The sequence below is a fragment of the Hemitrygon akajei genome, chromosome 29 (genome assembly GCF_048418815.1).
Source record: "Hemitrygon akajei chromosome 29, sHemAka1.3, whole genome shotgun sequence".
Lineage (NCBI taxonomy): Eukaryota > Metazoa > Chordata > Chondrichthyes > Myliobatiformes > Dasyatidae > Hemitrygon > Hemitrygon akajei.
Window position 1 is genome coordinate 14,468,456 of NC_133152.1, and position 21,293 is coordinate 14,489,748.

Sequence of the window (21,293 nt, forward strand, 5' to 3'; positions counted from 1 at the left end):
GTTTTATGGTATTTCTTGAGTCACAAATGTTGGCTGTGATACAACTTTCTGCTTTTCTTCAAATAGTGCCATTGTATCATTTCTAGCCACATGGTGAGGGAGTCAATTAAACATCTCATTGAAAGATGATATTTCCAACAGTTGGCAATTACATGATATCCCGTCAGCATACATTATGTACTGTAGTCCATGAGTGGGATTTCAACATAGTCTTCTGAGGAATCAATGCTACATACTAACACTTTATCCACAAAGTATTCCAAAGAATGACAAGGGAACTGATACAAGAATCACACATGACTTTTATAGAAAATAGTCAAAGATCTATGAAGAAGAACCTTTCTTTTGACTGATCCCTGCATTTATATCTGCAGTTTAAAAAGATGGGAGATGATTAAAATAAGATATTTGCTATGATAAAGAGGTTAACCCGGCTGTTAAAGTGAACCATTTCAGTGGTGATGTAATAATATGAGAGTGCAACTTTAAAAGCCAAGTCATTTTAGGTTGAAGTCACTTTTCCACACAAGAAATTAATTCACGTTTGAACAAAATTCTCCAAGTTAGACCTGGAATAGAGCAGTAGTTGCTTCTGGGCATAATTTATAATTTTACATACAATTTTAGAGGTAATAAGCATTGTTTGTAAAATTATTAAGTTGACTGAAAACAGATCAGATGATAGGCCTCTTCTGAGATATTGGAAGTGCTGCATATGTATTGTATATGCAAAATTTTCCAAAAGCAGTGTATACTATCTAGAAAAGAATGGCATACTTGTAGGACAGACCTTGCAAGTACCTCTTCATGATCTAATGTGGCAGGTGATGAAGCAACCGGAGAACATTCTGCTGCAATTTCACCCTTTGACAGTTGCACTCCTAATAGAGAATGCTGCTCTTCAGTAGATGCTGTATCTTTCATACTTCTGATATCTTGTTCAGTTATTTCAGGCTCTGGTTCAATCAACTTGAAAAAAATAATATCAAAATAAAATTATTAAAACAATGTTCAATATTTGTCAGGAAAGTTGATTCAGTTATTTTAATATAGTATTCTGAATTTTAAAAATCCTATCATATATACCAAGTCTGTATGTTCTCCAAGCTTTATGATAGTAATTAATAAATCATTTATGTTAAAAACTAAGGGTCTGCAAAATTTTCTTTAGCTTCTTTAACATTTATTGCTAACATTAATAGGCTCTAGAATCTGTGTAGATATCCAGGATGGTTGGAACTCACTTCATTAAATTAGAAGTGTACAGCAATGGAACCATTGGTTAAGAAATGACTTAGTGAGTTTTGTAGATGACACAACGTTCGATTGTGTTGTGGATAGTGCAGAAGATTGTCATAGGTTACAACGGAACTTTGAAAGGATGTAGACCTGGGCTGAGAAGCGGCAGATGAAATTCAATCTGGAGAAGTGTTAAGTGATAGACATTTGAAGGTTGAACTTGAAGGCAAAGTACAAGATTGATGGCAGGAATCTTAGCAGTGTGGAGGAACAGTGAGATCTTGGAATCTAAATCCATAGAACCCTCAAAGTTGCTGTGCAAGTGATAAGGTTGTTAACGAGGTGTATGTTATGTTGGCCTTCCTTTATTAGTCAGGGAATTGAGTTCAAGAGTTGTGAGATAATGTTGCAGCTCTATAAAACTCAGGTTAGACAACGCTTGGGAGTATTGTGTTCAGTTCTGGTTGCCTTATTATAGGAAGGATGTGGAAGCTTTAGAGAGGGTGTAAAGGAGATTTATCAGGATGCTGCTTGGATTAAATAACATACCTTATAAGGAAAGGTTGAGTAACCCAGGGCTTTTCTCTTTGGAGCAAAGGAAGATGAGAAGTGACTTGATAGAGGTGTATAAGATGTTAAGAGGCATAGCCAATGCCTTGTTTTCAGGGTGGCAATAAGAGGATATTAATTTAAGGTAATTGAGGAAAGTATAGGGGAGATGTCAGAGTTACACAGAGAGTGGTGGGTGCATGGAATGCATTGGAAAGGGTGGTGGTGGGGGCATATACATAATCTAGGACTTGGGGTCTCAGAGCACACCCATCAGTTCTATTCTCATACAACTTTATTTTCTTTCACATTCCCCAATTCTTCTGTAACTCACCTGCATTGTGGACAATTCAGAGTACATAGTTGGAATGTGATAGGAAACTTGCAAGCCCACATGGTCACAGGGAGTATGTGCAAAATCCAAACAGAGTTCAATATCACATCTGTGCCACTGGAGCTGTGCAACAGCAGCACTAGTTACTGCACCAATGGAACACTTATTTCAGCTGAGACTGGCTACCCGGGGAATGCCATTGACTTGTCAAAGTCCCTCTTTTAGTTTCTTTGTATGTCTGCTCAGCACAGCACACCGGAAGTTGTGGCCATTCTCTGACACTGTATGTTTCCTGCCATTTTATAGCACAACATCTCATTGCTCTATGGCACTAGAGGGGTGCACTCTAGCTGGAAATTCAATTCTCAGTCATCCAACACTGGTTCCATCTGTTCCAGAAGTCAATTATTAATTGATAGTGGAATATATGGACCTACTATATAATGCACTAATAATCTGAAGATGCTGATATGTTTTTAATTAACCACACATCCACTTTCCAGTACCAAATTATTAAATTACCTCCTATATTATTGACCTTTTATGTTCCTGCGAGGAAACAGCTTTGAACTTTCTTCACGTACTTCATTACAAAACCACTTTCTTTCACTTCACATACTAGTATTTCAAATATGTCAGTCATAAAAATGTATATAAGTGGTTGTATTAGAGAGAATCATGACTGTTAATATAACTACCCATGGACTAATAATGAGAAACACCTAATTATGCCATGGCTCTATCATATTTCAAATTGGCTATCAGCATATTCCTAATATTTTCTCAATTAATTAAACAGCAAAAGGACACAACAAAACTTCCATGTTTAATGACAGTTAATTAACAGTATTTACCATAGCGATAGCTAGCTTCTGTTCTACTTCACTCACATCTGCCAATTTAACATTAAACGGCTGAGTTATCTCTATGGCACGGGTGCTTTCTTCAAAGGAAGGTGCATCTAAGGAGACAGAATCATTCCGTTTGTAATGTTATTAATAGTGTATATTGGTAATCTGATAATTAAGTTAATTTATCATACCAATCAGAAATGGGAGGACTCTACAATACTAGAACAATGTCAAAAATTACTCTAGTATATTTAGTACATTTTAGAACAATATCAGAAAGGCCTCAACTCTTGACAGTATACAGTCCCAACATAAGCACGGGCATGATAAAGAATTCACTACGTATTGTATACATTTCCATCATGAAACCAAAATCCTTTACCCAGTCGAAGTTTTGCATTCCCCAAGACAACATGAAGTTACTTTGTGTGTGCGCTTTGTTTCAATGTAACTAAACTCAGATCAATTGGAATACTTCTTTGCACTACCAATGATTATTATTTTCTAGCCAGATTGCCCAATGTTTTCATTAATATGATTTATCTATCTAAATAAACATTAAATTTTGCTGTTGGTGTTGCAGTGAAGCACGTATCTTGGGAAAGTCATCTCCTGAAAGTGGTGAAGTTCAGTTGTAAAACACAAAAAAAATACCTCTTAATAAAAATAGAAAATGCTACAAAACACTCAACAAGTCAGGCGAAGAAGTAAATAGATCTTCAGAAATGTTAAACAGAGATTTCAAAAGACAGTTTTAAAATATGGAGAAGGTTGGACATCTGTGAAATGGGGTACATCAGCATTCCCGTGCGAATGATTTGTAGGGGTCTGCTAATCAAGTGGGTTTACTGACCACCCCGCTCCATCATGCAACTTGATTGTTAGCACTTCCTTCTACCTCTGATTACAAGCATGACCCTCATTCACTACTTAAATTGGAAGTTTGACCCTCAGTCAACCCTAGTAGTCTTTGTGCCAATGTAGATCCTACACCGAGGAACCCTAAAGGATAGCTGGCTTTAACTTAAATAGTTTAAAAACTGCAGATGTTGGAAATCTGAAAGAAAAATTAAAATTCTTCTAAAACTCAGGAAGTCAGGCAAATTCTGTAGAAAGAGAAACTCAGCATTTCTAATATGAGACCCTTTGATTTTAGTGTTAAATTAAGTTAGAAACATAGAAAACCTACAGCACAATACAGGCCCATCGGCCCACAAAGTTATGCCGAACATGTCCCTACCTTAGAAATTACTAGGCTCACCCATAGCTCTCTATTTTACTAAGCTCCATGTACCTATCTAAAATTCTCTTAAAAGACCCTATCTTATCTGCCTCCACCACCGTCGTCTGCAGCCCATTGCACGCATTCACCATTCTCTGAGTAAAAAACTTACCCCTGACATCTCCTCTGTACCTACTCCCCAGCACCTTAAACCTGTGTCCTCTTGTGGCAACCATTTCAACCCTGGGAAAAGCCTCTGACTATCTACATGATCAATGCCTCTCATCATCTTATACACCTCTATCAGGTCACCTCTCAACCTCCGTCGCTCCAAGGAGAAAAGGCCAAGTTCACTCAACCTATTCTCATAAGGCATGCTCCCCAATCCAGGTAACATCCTTGTAAATCTCCTCTGCACCATTTCTGTGGCTTCTACATCCTTCCTGTAGTGAGGCAACCAGAACTGAGCACAGGACTCCAAGTAGGGTCTGACCAGGGTCCTATATAGCTGCAACATTACCTGAACATTACCTGTTGGCTCTTAAATTCAATTCCATGATTGATGAAGGCCAATACACCATATGCCTTCTTAACCACAGAGTCAACCTGCGCAGCTGCTTTGAGCGTCCTATGGCGTCGGACACCAAGATCCCTCTGATCCTCCACATTGCCAAGAGTCTTATCATTAATACTATATTCTGCCATCATATTTGACTTACCAAATTGAACCACTTCACACTTATCTGGGTTGAACTCCATCTGCCACTTCTCAGCCCAGCTTTGCATCCTATCAATGTCCTGCTGTAACCTCTGACAGCCCTCCACACTATCCACAACACCTCTGACCTTTGTGTCATCAGTAAACTTACTAACCCATCCCTCCACTTCCTCATCCCGGTGTTATGTGTGATGAGAAAACCATGGGGAGATGGGGTCCAGAATTGACCCCTATGAACTAATGCTGCTAACAAGAGAGAGAGATAAAGAGGGGGAGAGGCGCCATGCTGTACATGCTGATAATGAGAGAGACACAAGGATTTAAAATTATGGCTTCTTCGCTGATTGTTGACTTTACTTCCAAGGACTTTGCCTACTTGTGTGAATCCTTGCTGACACAGCAGAGTGATGCCAGGTGCCTGCTGAGACAGGAGGGAGTGGCCAGTTTAATGGACATGATCAGTTGATGGATGGCTGGTACCCCGGCTGGGGAGATAAAAGCAGAGTCTGCTGAGACACAGGCAGACACGCCACTGGACACTGAACGAGTGTTGTGCACCCACAGGAAGGTGGGAGCTTGGAGGATTGATTCGGGGGAATCGGTCCGAAGCTCACAGTGTGTGAAGGCAGGCTGGTGGGGCTTGTGTGTGTGTCCATCCTCGCCTGGGTAACAAGTCCACCACTGAAGAACGGTCTAGCCGGGAACGGAAGGGTCATAATTGGTGACCACAACAGTAGAACGGAACAAGAAGACAACGGGTTTGCCTGCTGCAGCTGCTCAACTCTCACTCTCTCTCTCTCTCTCTCTCTCTCTCTCTCTCTCTCTATCTATCTCTCTCTCTCTCCAATGTCACAACAGCAACTACCTCAACCCAAACTGAAATGAACTGAACTTTACATTATCTTAAGACTATTCATTTACCCCTAGCCCCTAGACTATGATAGAGCTCGGTTTTGATTCTTATTCCTACACTTCTGTATTTATCATTGCTAACCTGTTTTATACGTATATTTTCATTGTTGATACTGTGTTTCTTAGTTTACTAATAAACACCTTTAGTTACAGTACCACCAGACTCCAACGTATCATTCCATTTCTGCTGGCTTGGTAACCTGGTCACAGGGTACGTGACACCGGTCATTTATAAACATCACGAAGAGTAAAGGTCCCACAACAGACACCTGGTGACCGACTTCCATGCAGAATACGACCCGTCTACAACCATTCTTTGTCTTCTGTGGGCAAGCCAGTTTTGGATCCACAAAGCAACGTCCCCTTGGATCCCATGCCTCCTTACTTTCTGAATAAGCCTTGCATGCGGTACCTTATCAAATGCTTTGCTGAAATCCATATACACTACATCTACTGCTCTACCTTCATCAATGTGTTTAGTTACATCCTCAAAAAATTCAATCAGGCTCGTAAGGCATGACCTGCCCTTGACAAAGCCATGCTGACTACTCCTAATCATATTAATCCTCTCCAAATGTTTATATATCCTGCCTCTCAGGATCTTCTCTATCAACTTACCAACCACTGAGGTAAGACTCACTGGTCTATAATTTCCTAGGCTATCTCTACTCCCTTGCTTGAATAAAGGAACAACATTCGCAACCCTCCAATCCTCTAGAACCTCTCCCGTCTCCATTGATGATGCAAGGATCATTGCCAGAAGCTCAGCAATCTCCTCCTTTGCCTCCCACAGTAGCCTGGGGTACATCTTATCCAGTCCCGGCGACCTATCCAACATGATGCTTTCCAAAAGCTCCAGCACATCCTCTTTCTTAATATCTACATGCTCAAGCTTTTCAGTCTGCTAAAGTCATCACTACAATCACCAAGATCCTTTTCCGTAGCGAATACTGAAGTATTCATTAAGTACCTCTGCTATTTCCTCCAGTTCCATACACACTTTCGCACTGTCACACTTGAATATGTCCTATTCTTTCATGTCTTATCCTCTTGCTCTTCACATACTTGCAGAATGCCTTGGGGTTTTCCTTAATCCTGCCAGCCAAGGCCTTCTTATGGCCTCTTCTGGCTCTCCTAATTTCCTTCTTAAGCTCCTTCCTAGTAGCCTTATAATGTTTCTCGATTTCATAGCTCTCTGAACCTTTTGTAAACTTTTCTTTTCTTCTTGACTAGATTTATTATAGCCTTTGTACACCATGGTTCCTGTACCCTATCATAACTTCCCTGTCTCATTGGAATGTACCTATACAGAACTCCAAACAAATATCTCCTGAATATTTGCCACATTTCTTCCGTACTTTTCCCTTAGAACATCTGCTTCCAATTTAAGCCTCCAATTTCCTGCCTGATAGCCTCATAATTCCCCTTACTCCAATTAAACACTTTTCTAACTTGTCTGTTCCTACCTCCCTCCAATGCTTTTGTAAAGGAGATAGAATTATGATCACTATCTCCAAAATGCTCTCCCACTGAGAGATCTGACACCTGACCAGGTTCATTTCCCCATAGCAAATCAAGTACTGCCTCTCCTCTTGTAGGCTTATCTACATATTGTGTCAAGAAACCTTCCTGAACACACCTAACAAACTCCACCCCATCTAAACCCCTTGCTCTAGGGAGATGCCAATTGATATTTGGGAAATTAAAATCTCCCATCACGACAACTCTGTTATCATTACACCTTTCCAGGATCTGTTTCCCTATCTGCTCCTCGATATCCCTGTTACTATTGGGCGGCCTATTAAAAACACCCAGTAAAGTTATTGACCCCTTCCTGTTCCTAACCTCCACCCACAGAGACTCCATAGACAATCCCTCCATGGCGTCCACCTTTTCTGCAGCCGTGACACTATCTCTGATCAACAGTGCCATGCCCCCACCTCTTTTGCCTCCCTCCCTGTCCTTTCTGAAACATCTAAAACCCGGCACTTGAAGTAACCATTCCTGTTCCTGAGCCATCCAAGTCTCTGTAATGGCCACCACATCATATCTCCAAGTCCTGATCCATGCTCTAAGCTCATCCGCTTTGTTCACAACACTCCTTGCGTTAAAATAGACACATCTCAAACCTTCGGTCTGAGTGCGCCCCTCCTCTCTCACCTGCCTATCCTCCCTCTTGCACTGTCTACAAGCTGTCTGTATTTGTGAGCCAACCAACTCTTCCCTAATCTCTTCAGTTCAGTTCCCACCCCCCAACAATTCTAGTTTAAACTCTCCCCAGTAGCCCTAGCAAACCTGCCCACCAGGATATTGGTCCCCCTGGATTCAAGTGCAATCTGCCCTACCTATTCTGTCATGCAGCAGACAAAAATGTGTGTGTGGAAGAATTTCTGCAGCCTTTACTGAAAAATAAATTTTTCTGGCAAACAACATTTTTTCCCAGACAGTAATAATATCTATAGCCTTAGTGAAATTGTACTATCTAATGCTTAATAAAAATAGAGCCTTGCAACAATCAGTCTACCACATTTGCACTGTGAAGTATTATTAATGACACACAGTTTAATTCAATCTGTCAAAATTGAGCCAAATAAAATTAGCCAAACATTGGTAGATTAGTAAGCAAAAACATATTAAGGTTATCCTGAAAAATAACCGTTTCTGCCCCAATTCAATAAGACATAAGGAGTTCTTACAATAAAGATAACAGATGTGATGCACATTCCACATGAGAAGCCTCAAAACATTTGAAAATAAATAAATAAATAAATTGATCGAACAGATGATCGGATAAAAGTAGCAAAAGGACATAATTAAGATCACTTTGCAATCATACTATCGTAATTACAGTGCATATATACAGTAGACATCCATCATGTAGTGAATTCATTGGTTTCAGAATTCAGAATCAGGCTTCAATTTGATGCCCCAAGGATTCTCAGAGTCAGTGCATGTGACTCACATATACAGTATTGCTTATTCTTTCTGGAACATTCTGCTACAACTAGAAGTCACACTGGGTAGAGCACCCCAATAAAATTTGCATTGAATTGAAGAATTCAAACCCTTATCCATGCAACATACCAGTGGCCTTATCAAAAGCTTCAATGTGTGCCAGTTTCATTTCAAAAGAATTTCTTAGTTTTTCAATATCTTCCTGTAACTTAACATTGGACTTCTGTTCTGCTTCATAATCTGCTTTGATTTTTGATAATTTCTGCTCATATTCCTGTTGAAAAATTCACATTGCAATATTTGATAAAGAAAATATTCCAGAAACTAATTTAATATCAAAATTAACAGTAAATAGAAACACTTACATAACAATTAGGTGTTCACCCAGAGGAATACAAGGTTAACCATCTAGACCATATAGTACTCACCAGCTACAGGATAGCTATCTTTCTTCTTTGTTCAAACTCTGCTTAGTCAAGGGAAACATGTTTTTGTTCTGATTATTATAATTCTTATTTTTTTGCCTGCCAGCTATTCACTGATATCGTCAATGTAAATTCAGAAAACAACCGAAAAAATTAGCAGGTTAGATTGCATCAATGGAAAAAGAAATCGTTAACCTTTTCAGATCAATGATATTTTTATCAGACAAGTTAGAAATCAAATATAGTTTAAGAAACAGAGAAAGGGAGCATGGAAGAGACAAAGGGAACTTTATGATAGGATGGAGTCCAAGAAGTGCCAGCTAGTGACTGTGCCAGCTGAGGGAAATTTTTTTGGATGATTTTGATTTGCTTTTTAGGTGGCTCGGCACAACATTGTGGGCTGAATGGCCTGTTCCTGTGCTGTACTATTCTATGTTCTAGAAGCTGAATCAGTAGCAGATGAATGAGAGAAAAGTAAAATCAATTTTGAACTTTCCAATGCAAAAGCTTGTGATGGACGGAAGTGACAAATAAAAGGGAATTGTAAAAATGCTCAAAGGTCAGGAGGTATCTGTAAAGAGGGAAAAATTAAATTAACGTTACAGGTTGTTGGTAATCTATTTGAATAAGCCAGTGCTGATATAACCCAGAAAAAGTTATCTGAAATTGTTGAATTTATTGTCAAGCCCAGTCAGAATATGACACGCAAACCTACAAACTCACCTTGAGGTTTATTGGAACAACGTGGGCAAAGTGCTGGAGAGTTTAACATCGGTAGCTGAGCGAAGGGCGCTGAGTAGGCTACGGTCAATTATGGAAAACTCTGAACATCCTCTACATAGCACCATCCAGAGACAGAGAAGCAGTTTCAGCGACAGGTTACTATCGATGCAATGCTCCTCAGACAGGATGAAGAGATCAATACTCCCCAATGCCATTAGGCTTTACAATTCAACCGCCAGGACTTAAGAGCTATTATTAATGCTTTTTGAGATAGTGATTTAGATGCATATCATATTTTTTACTGAGTTAAGTATTGTATGTAATTAGTTTTGCTACAACAAGTGTATGGGACATTGGAAAAAAAAAAGTTGAATTTCCCCATGGGGATGAATAAAGTATCTATCTATCTATCTATCTATCATAAGGAGTTAAAGATAGAGAGATCAGCATAGGATCAGATGTTCTGCAAAGAAATAATTCAATTTGCATTTGTTTTTTCCAGTGGAGAAGATGCCTCATTGTGTGTGTACTGAATACAGTGTATTAAACTGGAAGTAATGCAAATGAATCACAGCTTCATCTGAAAGATGTGTTGGGTCCCTAGATAACCCTACAACTGCATTGGAAGGTACCATAAGAAGGGGAGTTTAATTTAGTGAAACTTTTTTTATTTAGTGAAAAACAAAACCATCTTGGTAACCCATAGATAACGGCTATAGAAATATAGCTCTTTTTCATTTATGTAATTTATTGGGGTGTGGGGGTATTGCTGACAAAACCAGTACTTAATTGTCCTTGACGAGATGGCGATGTGCTCCCTTTTTGTACAGTCTTGGTGAAGGTAGACCCACTGTGATGCTGTGAAGCATGTTTCAGGATTTAGACAGTGAAGGTGAAGAAATAATATACAGTATTCCCGTATCAAGGTAATTAATCTGTAAGGGTGGTATTCCCGTTTTCCTACTGTTTTTGCCATTACTGGAAGTAAAGGTTATGGATTGGGAATTGCTGTAGATGTAGGGTAGGCAAATAAGTGCAGTGCCTTTTGTGGTTAGTACACATTAAAGCCAGAGTACACAAGTGGTAGAGGGAGTGAATGTTTAGGGTTCTGGTTAGAGTGCCATTCGAAATGGCTGAATTTTCCTGATAGCTCATTCAAGCAAATGGAGAGTAAGCACCATCATCCTGACATGTCCTGTAGAGGGTAAAAAGCATTTGTGGTATCGGACAAAGGTCACAAACTTTATAAGACACAGCCACCAATATGTTCTGGTAGCCATAGTATTTATGTGAAATGCTTCATTGCTCACAATGTAGACTTCTTGACACTGAAGAAATAAAACCCAGATTGTTTAGTCAAACACCAATGCCTGCAAGAGTTCTGAGTTTCTGATTGTCTGCCGATTTAATTCTCTATCCCACACTTACTCAGAGCTCGCCATCTTCATGCTCCTATGTTGGTCCAAAAAATGCCCAATATAAGTTTGAGATGCAGTGCTTCATCTTTTGTTGGAGTAAATTACAGCCCTTGGAACTTAATGTTGAATTTAGCAATTTCAAGTAATTATCCTTTCCGTTTCTCTGTTCCCATTTTGTTTTGTTGTTTTTTCTCTTTTCTATGTCTAACTGCTGACTTCTAGTGTAATTGTTTATAGCACATTGAGTGAATTGAATTGCCTTTAATAATAAGGTCTTCAGAAACAAACCAATTTGCATCAATAATGAGTCTTCAGGCTGAATGTAGTTGTAAATATTCAACCTTGCCTTGGACAATCACATGTGGGGTCTCACTCTCACTTAGGATGGATATGTTCCTGAAGCCTCTACCATTAATTCATGAACCAATATGGCAGTAGGACTGTATAGCTTAGATGTGATCCATTGCTTGTCATTTTAGATATTTAGTCTGCATATTGTCCTGCCTGGAGTTCCTCCTGACATAGTCTACTGCGTCATCATTGAATTAGGCTTGATCCCTGGCCAGATAGTAATGATACACTGAAGGTATACCAGGTAAAAGACTATAGATTATGGTGAAATTAATCCAAAAAGATTTCATGCTATAAAATTTCACATGATTACAATTATAACAAGCTGTTGACTCACTCGTAATTTAGATGCAAGTCTCAATTTTCATGAAGAGTGCTTTGTAAAGTTAACACTGCATATCCGAATCTCGTTCTTTGGTGAGATGGCCTATCCAGTTTCATTTTTAAGGCATTTCATTATTGTAATTTTGATCCAACTGAATGGCATAAGAGGCCATTTCAGAAGGCAGTTAAGAATCAACATTGCTATCAGTCTGGAATCACATACTATAGAGATCAAAGCTGTTGGGGATGACAAATTTCCTTCTCTGGACTATCATAGCGAACTGGATGATAGTTGCAACATCACAATTACTGAGATTACACAAACTTTTCTGGATCATTTAATTGAATGTATTTCAATTCCTAAACTAGTCTTTTTGGATGCAAATCCTTGCTACAGGTATGTTTGTCCATGCCTCTGGATTACCACAGTCCATTAATTTAATCACTGCATCATTCCCGACGATAAAAAAGTAAAACCAACTAGTGAACAGAAGATGACTACCACTTTCTCTGGTTTATGGGATATAAATAAAATTTATCATACCTTCGTTAGAAGTTAATAGTTTACAGTGAATGACACCATTAAAATAGTACAGAAAAACTAAATGTAACAGATTTCCAATCACTGAACCATCCCTGTAACTGTTACATTACTGATAGTGAGTGCAAATGTGTTTGTCCTTATTCTCACTGATACTCTACATAACAGAAAATACACATTTAATATCCTCTAACTTTTATGCTACAGTTTTTCTCATGGGATATATTTCTTTTAACACTTTAAGTTACTCCCATACAACCTGTAATTTGATCACATCAAAACTTTGTTATTTTACCTTGGATGAATTCCAACGTTCTTTCTGCCTAGAGACAATTTATTAACAAGCAATAAGAATACAGCCAACTGAACCTCTTAACTCATGTCTCCAGATGTATAAACCTTGAGAAGGTATTTCAGTTTTTGACTTGATGTATACAAACCTGTCTCATATTTTCTTTCTCAATTTCTATTTCAGCATGGACTTCAGTATTCTTAGCAGAATTATTGGTTGCTTGGGTAATACTCATTTGTACTTTATTTAGATAATCTGCAAAACCAGAATGAAGGTAATTGAACCAACTTTGTAAAATAAAATAAACAGATTAGATAGGCAGTTATCACATATTCATTTAGACTCAACCTTAAATCATGACAACTGATTCTGTCATGTTGGATCAGAAATGACTGTCATATTTGTATTTCATTTATAATGATTACATTTAGAGCAATCAGCATTAGGAAAACTAGTCAATTATTACAGGATCATTCATATAGTTGAATTTCCCCATGGGGATGAATAAAGTATCTATCTATCTATCTATATAGCTCACTACTAATCAGGATTAGGTCAATTAAATCCACACATGCAGTATTAACCTTCCTGAAGTACCACTGCAGGAATTTAATTAAACATGAAGAGGAACAGGTCCTGACAATTATATTTGAATTTCCCTCTGCTCCTTTCATTTCAATTCTTTAAAATACAATGACTTCCAAAATTTTAATTATGGTAAAACATATCATAGATACAAGAGGTACTGCAGATGCTGGAAATCTAGAGCAATATACACAATGGGCTGGAGGAGCTCAGCAGGTCAAGGAATGTCTATGGATGGGAATAAACAATCGATGTTTTGGGCCCAAACCCCTCATGCAGGCATCTATGTTCTAAGAAAAAGGAACAGGAGTAGGCCCTCCAGCTCTTTGAGCCTGGCTTCCCATTCATCAGCACTACCCTCACTTCCTTTATTTCCCTTTTTGAATAAGCTTAACAACTGAGCCTCTGAGGTAGAGAATTTCAAAGGTTCACCACAGAAAGAGTGAAGGAATATCTCCTTTTCTTGTTCGTGACTTAACCCTTATTCTGTACTCCTGGTCCAAGACTCCTCAGCTATGAGAAACATCCTCTCTGCATCAAGGCTTTCAAGCAATTTAATAATTTTCTATGTTTTGATGAAGCTTCCACTCTTTCTTCTGAAGTCAAATGAATATATCTCAACTTGAACTCTTGTCATATGGCAAACCCAACTGTGCTGAAATCAATCTAGCAGTATCTTTCCCACTGATCTATGACATCTATCCTTTCTAATGCGAGGATATCAAAACTGCACATACTTCACTAGGTACAGTCTCATGTAAGGCCCTACATTTCCTTACTCTTGTATTTAATTCCTCTCCTAGTAAGGGTAACATACCACTTGTTCCTCCAATTACTTGCTCCACCTGCATGTTGACCTCCAGTGATTTCCAGGTGACACATCCAGGTCTATTTGAACATCAACACCACACAGTTTTTCCCCTTTGAACAAATATTTTCTATTTCTGCTACATGCTCTAAAATGGATAACCTCACATCTTTCCACATTATTTTCATCTGCCATCTTGCTTGATCCTGTTCCCCTTAAGCCTCATTTCACCCTTGTCTGCACTCACAATTCCAACTAGATTACAAGTGATCACATGGGAAAATGTTGGTTGATACTGATCGTGAATTGTTGGTATAGATTGTGAGTAACTGGGGTCAAAGCATTAATCTCTGCAAAACCCTGGTGGGCATAGTTTCCAACCTGAAACAACCTGTTTATTCTCATCCATATTCATATATTATGTCTAGTTCCATGTGCTCTAACACTGTCCACCGACCTCCTGTACAGGAGTTAATGGAATGCTCTCTGGAAATCCACATACATGACATGTACTGGCTGTCATATACAACATCATATACTCAAAGAAACCAAGCAGATGAGTTAACATACTTTCCTAAATCCATCTTGTTTCTGATCAATACTATTATTCTTTTCAAGGTGTTCTACTTTTCATTATACATTCTAGCACTTTCCCTACTGTTGACATCATGATAGCATGTCAGTAGTTCCCTTTTAGGTCTCTTTCTCCTTCTCAAACAAGTGGGGCCATATTTGTTACCCTTCAAACTGCAGTAGTTCTAGCATCTGAATGAATTTGGGTGATGATAACCAGAGCATCCACAATCTCAAAAGTCTCTACCTATTTTCAAAGTCTGCAGTGCAAGTCATTTGGTTCTGAGGATTTATCATCTTTCAAGCTCATCAGCTCTCTAATACTATTTTTAATTAATATTTAATTCGCTTAGCTACTCATTCTCACTTGATTCTCTAATTTATCTGATTGGTTTTGTATGTCTTCTTCCATGAAGATAGGTGCAAAGTGGTTGTTTAATTCATCTGTTATTTCCTTATTTTCCATTACAAATTTTCCTGTCCCATTTGAAAAGGGGCCCTCACTTGCCCTCATTAGTGTTCCTTTTTAAGCAGATTGATGTGTTCATTTAGTTTACATTTCTCAGCAATCTACACTCATATTCTGGCCAATATGCTGGCCGACATTTTCGGCCAAGACCCTTTGGCAGGACCTGCTGAAGGTGTTTGTATCCGAAATGTCGACTGTACTTTTCTCCATAGATGCTGCCTGACCTGCTGAGTTCCTCCAGCATTTTGTGTGTCTTGGTTGGTTCAAGAGCCTGATGATTGCAGGGTAACAACTGTTCCTGAATCCAGTGGTATGGGAAAATTCCCAAATATAATTAATGTACTAGTCATTAATATTGAAAACAAATTAGTGATCAGGACTTTGACATCAGATTTTACAAGTTTTATCTTCATTGAATTAAGGACTTTGTGTAAAAGAAAAATACTTACTAGACAAATTACTATTTCCGAGCTGTCCAGCTAAAAGTGCCTTCAACTGTTTAATCTCCTCCTGATATTCTCTGAGCAAAGCATCCTTTGGATCTTCATTAATTCTTGGCTTGTTTTTGATGTTCTTTGCCCTATTTGCATACCGTAAAGTGCTAAGACTTTCATCATAATTATTGTCAGCTGGAGACAGACAAGCTACCATCAGAGTTTTGGTGTTACCCCCTAGGGAGTCCTGCAACATTCGTGTCAGTTTGGAGTCACGGTATGGAATATGCTTTGATCTGCCATCTACCAATGCAGAGATTACATTCCCGAGTGCTGAAAGTGACAGATTGATTTTAGTCGCCTCTTTCAGTCGATCTCCAGTTGCTCCAGTTTTTGCCTGTCTTTCACTACCTGCCAAATCAACAAGGTTTAACTTCCCTACACGGATGTGATCCTTCCCATTGTCATCTGTAAGACAAATAAATTCATGCAATCTTATTTTTTCCATCACGATTCCCATTTGCTTTTTGTGCTTTTTTAATGAGGCAGATAACCTGTACCTTAATTTCCATAATTCTATTAATTTAGTAGGAATAACTAGCAACCTTATAATTAATTATCCATTCCTAGTTGTCCTGAAATACAATCAAAGAGTTAGGTAGCCAATTTTACAGGATCATTAACGGATAACCAAATTAGTTAGTGGAAATGCATGTAGGCCAAATTTGTTTCAGACAGGTCATCTTCCATAATAAGCACAATGAGAAATATAGTGCAGTGGAACACAGAATAGTACAGCATAATACAGGTTCTTCATCCTGCTATGTTTTGCCGACCTTTAACATACCCCAAGATGAATCTCACCCTTCCCTCCACATAGATCTCCATTTTTCTTTCATCCACATGCCTATCTAAGAATCACTTAAATGTCTCTTAAATTTGCTTCTACTACCATGTCCAGCTGCACATACCACACACCTACTACTCTTCGTGTAAACCTATCATTGACATCCCCTCTGTACTTTTCTGCAATCACCTTAAAGATATGCCCTCTCATATTAGCTATTTCTGCCCAAGGCAAAAAGTCTTTGGCTATTCACTATGTCTCTTATCATCTCATGCACCTCTATTAAGCCATTTCTCCTACTCTCTCTATCCAAACATGTCCTCATAAGATTTGCTTTCTAATCCAAACAAGAGGGGTCTGTCGGGACTTGTCTGAAGAGTGGGAGATTGCTTGGGTTAATAGTAACTTAGTAATGACCAATGAAAAGAAGTGAGGTTTAAGCAGAGCAGCCATTGTGTGAGTAGACCAATGGTAGAGTGGTCAGGCTTTGGCTCAACAGGCTTGGGTGAGAACAGACTAGAACTTAAGTTTGAGAAGTTAGAGGTAAAATAAATATAGACAGGATGGTAGTTCAAGGCACAGAATGCTCCTCCTATGAAATGTGGGAATTCAGGGTACCAAACAGTCTCCTTGATGACTACACTTTGTCCTCTGAGGGCACGCCTTATTCTGATCATCAAAAATCACTTCCTTTGTGATTGGTTAGTTTATAAGCTGTACCTGCATTTCCAATTGGATAACTGTCTGGTGTCCCGTTTCAAATATCAAAATAGCACATGGAAGGGGCCTGCTCTCTTTTTCCTTTGTTTAAGGCAAGGATGCACAAGACTATTGAGATGGTATTCTCTATGTGCACTTTTAACTAAGGATGTTTGTCGAATGTAAGTATCTTTGTTAGTATTCAGCTTTGTAGTGTCTATAAACATAAATGTTTAGATGAATTTTTACTGTTTGTAAGTAAATGTTTAATGTACCAATTTACAGAGAGTGCTTTCCGTATCACTTGCCAGACCCGCGAACCTGATTGAACATTACATTTTGCACTGCTTTGAGCAATGTCTGGCTTTTTGAGCAGAAGTACATTTCTTTAAGAGGTTATTTAAAATGGAGGATCCTCCGTTTGAGAGATGCAGAGTCCCAGGGTGGACAGATAATAGTACAGACTTTGGAAGTCTTGCTAACTTACTGATGGGTTATGATTGAACATTACACATCTGCAGAAAGTGCATCCAACATCAGCTACTGACTGACAAGGTCAAGGAACTGGAACTGAAGCTGAATGCACTCAGGACAGTGGGATTAAGTAAAGTGTGGGGGCACAATCAAAAAGGGTGATGAATGCAGGATTAATGATGTTATATTTGAACGCACACAGTATACGGAATAAGGCAGACTATCTTGTATGTATGTGACATAGTGGGCACCACTGAGTTGTGGTTGATAGAAGATCATAGTTAGGAGCTTAACATCCAAGGATATATCTTCTGGCAAAGGACAGGCAGGTAGTCAAAAGGGGTGGGTGGCTCTGTGGGTAAAAAATGAAACAAATCCTTAGAAATCCTTAGAAAGAGGTGATATAGGACTGGAAGGTATAGAATCCAGTAAACTTAAGAAACTGAAAGGGTAAAGAGACCCTGATGGGAGTTATATACAGGCCTGCAAATAATAGCCATGATGTGGGTTATAAATTACAACAGGAGATAGAAAAGGGTTGTAATAAGGGCAATGTTATAATACTCATGGGGGATTTCAATATGCAGGTACAAATGTAGATTGCGAAATTCTGGTTGGTACTGGATTTCAAGAGAAGGATTTTGTAGAATATCTATGGGATGGTTTATTATAGCAGCTTGCAGTTAAGCCCACTAGGGGAAACACAATTCAGGAATGGGTGTTGTGAACCAGATTTTATTAGGGAGCTTAAGGTAAAGAAACCCTTGGTAGGTGGTGATAATAATATGATAAAATTCACCCTGTAGTTTGAGAGGGAGAAGCTAAAGTCAGATGTATCAGTATTATAGTGGAGTAAAGGGAATTACCAAGGCATGAGGGAGGACCTGGTCAAAGTTGATTGGAAGAGTACACTAGCATGGATACCAGCAGAACAGCAGTGGCTGGGGCTCCTGGGGGCAATTCAGAAGGTGCAGGATTGATACATTGCAAAGATGAAGAAGTATTCTAAAGAGAGGATGAGGTAACCATAGCTAACAAGGGAGGTCACAGACAGCATAAAACCAAAAGAAAGGGCATGATATTGAGAGCATATGATTGTAAGACAAAGGAACAGAATTAGGCCATTCAGCCCATCAAGTCTGCTCCCCGATTCCATCATGGCTGATCCTGGATCCCACTCAACCCCACACACCTGCCTTCTCACCATATCCTTTGATACCCTGACTGATAAGGAAACAATCAACTTCCACCTTAAATATACCCATGGACTTGGCCTCCACCACAGTCTGTGGCAGGGTGTTCCACAGATTCACCACTCTCTGGCTAAGAAAATTCCACCTTACCTCAATTCTCAAAGGTCATCCCTCAATTTTGAGGCTGTGCCCTCTAGTTCTGGATACTCCCACCATGGAAAATCCTCTCCACATCCACCCTATCTAATCCTTTCAACATTCAGTAGATTTCAGTAAGATCAGCCCTTCCATTCTTCTAAATTCCAGTGAGTACAGGTCCACAGCTGCCAAACACTCCTCATATGTTAATCTCTTCATTCCTGGAATCATCCTCGTGAACCTTCTCTGGACTTTCTCCGATGACAGTACATCCTTTCTGAGATATAGGGCCCAAAACTGTTGACAATATTCCAGGTGTAGCCTGACTAGTGTGTTATAAAGCCTCAGCATTATCTCCTTGCCTTTATATTCCATTCCCCTTCAAATAAATGCCAACATCACATTTGTCTTCTTTTTTTTTTTTTTAAACTTTTTTTATTGTTTTCAAATAGTTACAAAATAAAAGTGTATGAGAGAAAAAAAAATGTTACCCAGCCCCCCTCCCCTTAACCCCTCCCCCCTAACATCCCTAAAAAAAAAGAAAGAGAAAAAAAAAAGGAATGCCTGCTTTATCACAGATTTAACCTGTAAATTAACCTTCTGGGAGTCTTACACAAGGATTCCTAAGTCCCTCTGCACCTCTGATGTTTGAACCTTCTCCCCATTTAGATAATAGTTCACACTGTTGTTCATTTGTCATTTAAGGTAAAATTGGATAGGTATATGGATAGGAAAGGAGTGGAGGGTTATGGGCTGAGTGCGGGTAGGTGGGACTAGGTGAGATTAAGAGTTCGGCACGGACTAGGAGGGCCGGAATGGCCTGTTTCCGTGCTGTGATTGTTATATGGTTATATGGTTATATGGTTATTTTACTAAAATGCATTATCATACATTTCCCAACACTGTATTCCATCTGCCACTTTTTTGCCCATTCTTCCAATTTGGCTAAGTCCTGATACAATTGCATTGCTTCCTCTACCTACCCTTCCACCTATCTTTGTATCATTTGCAAACTTTGCCACAAAGCCATCAATTCCATTATGCAAATTATCAACAAACAATGTGAAAAGTAGCGGTCCCCATACTGTCCTCTGAGGAACACTACAAGTCACTGGCATCCAACCAGAAAAGACCCTCTTTATTTCCATTCACTGCCTCCTGTCTGTCAGCCATTCCTCCATCTATGCCAGTATCTTTCCTGTAATGCCATAGGATTTTATCTTATTAAGCAACCTCATGTGTGGCACATTATCAAATGCTTTCTGAAAGTCTAAGTAAATGATCTACTGCCTCTCCTTTGTTCACCCTGTTTGTTACTTCCTTGAAGAACTCTTAACTGATTTGTCAGGCAAGATTTCCCTTTACAGAAACTATGCTGACTTTGACTTATTTTACCATTAGTCTTCAAGTACCCCGAACCTCATTCTCATAATATACTCCAACAATTTCCCAACTACTGAGGTTAGGCTAACTGGCCAATAATTTCCTTTCTTTTGCCTTCCTCCCTTCTTAAAGAGTGGAGTGTCATTTGCATTCTTCCAGTTCTCTGGGACCATGCCAGAATCAAATGATTTTTGAAAGATCATGACCAATACATCTGCTATCTCTTCAACAACCTCTGTCAGGACTCTCGGATGCAATCCATCTGGTCCAGGTGACTTCTCCATCTTAAGACCACTGAGTCTGCCTGGCACGTTTTCCTTTGTAATAGCAATGGCACTCACTCCTGCTCCCTGACACTCATGGACCTCTGGCACAGTGCTAGTAACTTCCATAGTGAAGATTGATGTGGCATTAATGTTTCTACTGGATATGGTATTATAGTCTCAAAATAAATGATTGGCTATTCAGAACAGAGATGATTAATGGCAGAGACTTCTTCCAAAAGGTGGTGAATAATTTGTCAAGATTGATGTAAAGAGTCAGTTGCAAAATCTGCAATACTTTAATTCAAGACCTTGAAGGTAAGATTTGATCTTGATGTGCATTTTTCAAAGTAAATTCAGGAGACAGAAACAATGAAAAGATTGAGAGTATGAGGAAAAGCCAGAGACACCATGCAAAAATGTGTGATGAGAGATTAACAAGTGAGAGTCAAAAATCAGAAAGGCAAAGGAATTGGAAAACACAGAGGAAAGCACATGTCAGACCAAAAACCATTTTATTTACTTTAGAAAAATATAATTTGTTCAACTTAATTATAGGAGAAGGAATTTTAA

At 38.9% G+C, this 21,293-nt stretch overlaps 1 protein-coding gene across 3 annotated transcripts in view; it reads right to left on the minus strand.

The window, feature by feature from the left end:
- kif17 (kinesin family member 17) overlaps window positions 1-21,293 on the minus strand; it is a 65,139-nt gene that overhangs the window by 26,197 nt on the left and 17,649 nt on the right. For all 3 annotated transcript variants that reach the window (XM_073031693.1, XM_073031692.1, XM_073031694.1), the window contains 5 exons: window positions 15,739-16,191; window positions 13,003-13,109; window positions 8,910-9,054; window positions 2,977-3,083; window positions 791-969 (listed from right to left, as the gene is read on the minus strand). In XM_073031693.1, the coding sequence (XP_072887794.1) occupies window positions 791-969; window positions 2,977-3,083; window positions 8,910-9,054; window positions 13,003-13,109; window positions 15,739-16,191 (991 nt within the window). The remainder of the gene's footprint in view (window positions 1-790; window positions 970-2,976; window positions 3,084-8,909; window positions 9,055-13,002; window positions 13,110-15,738; window positions 16,192-21,293) is intronic.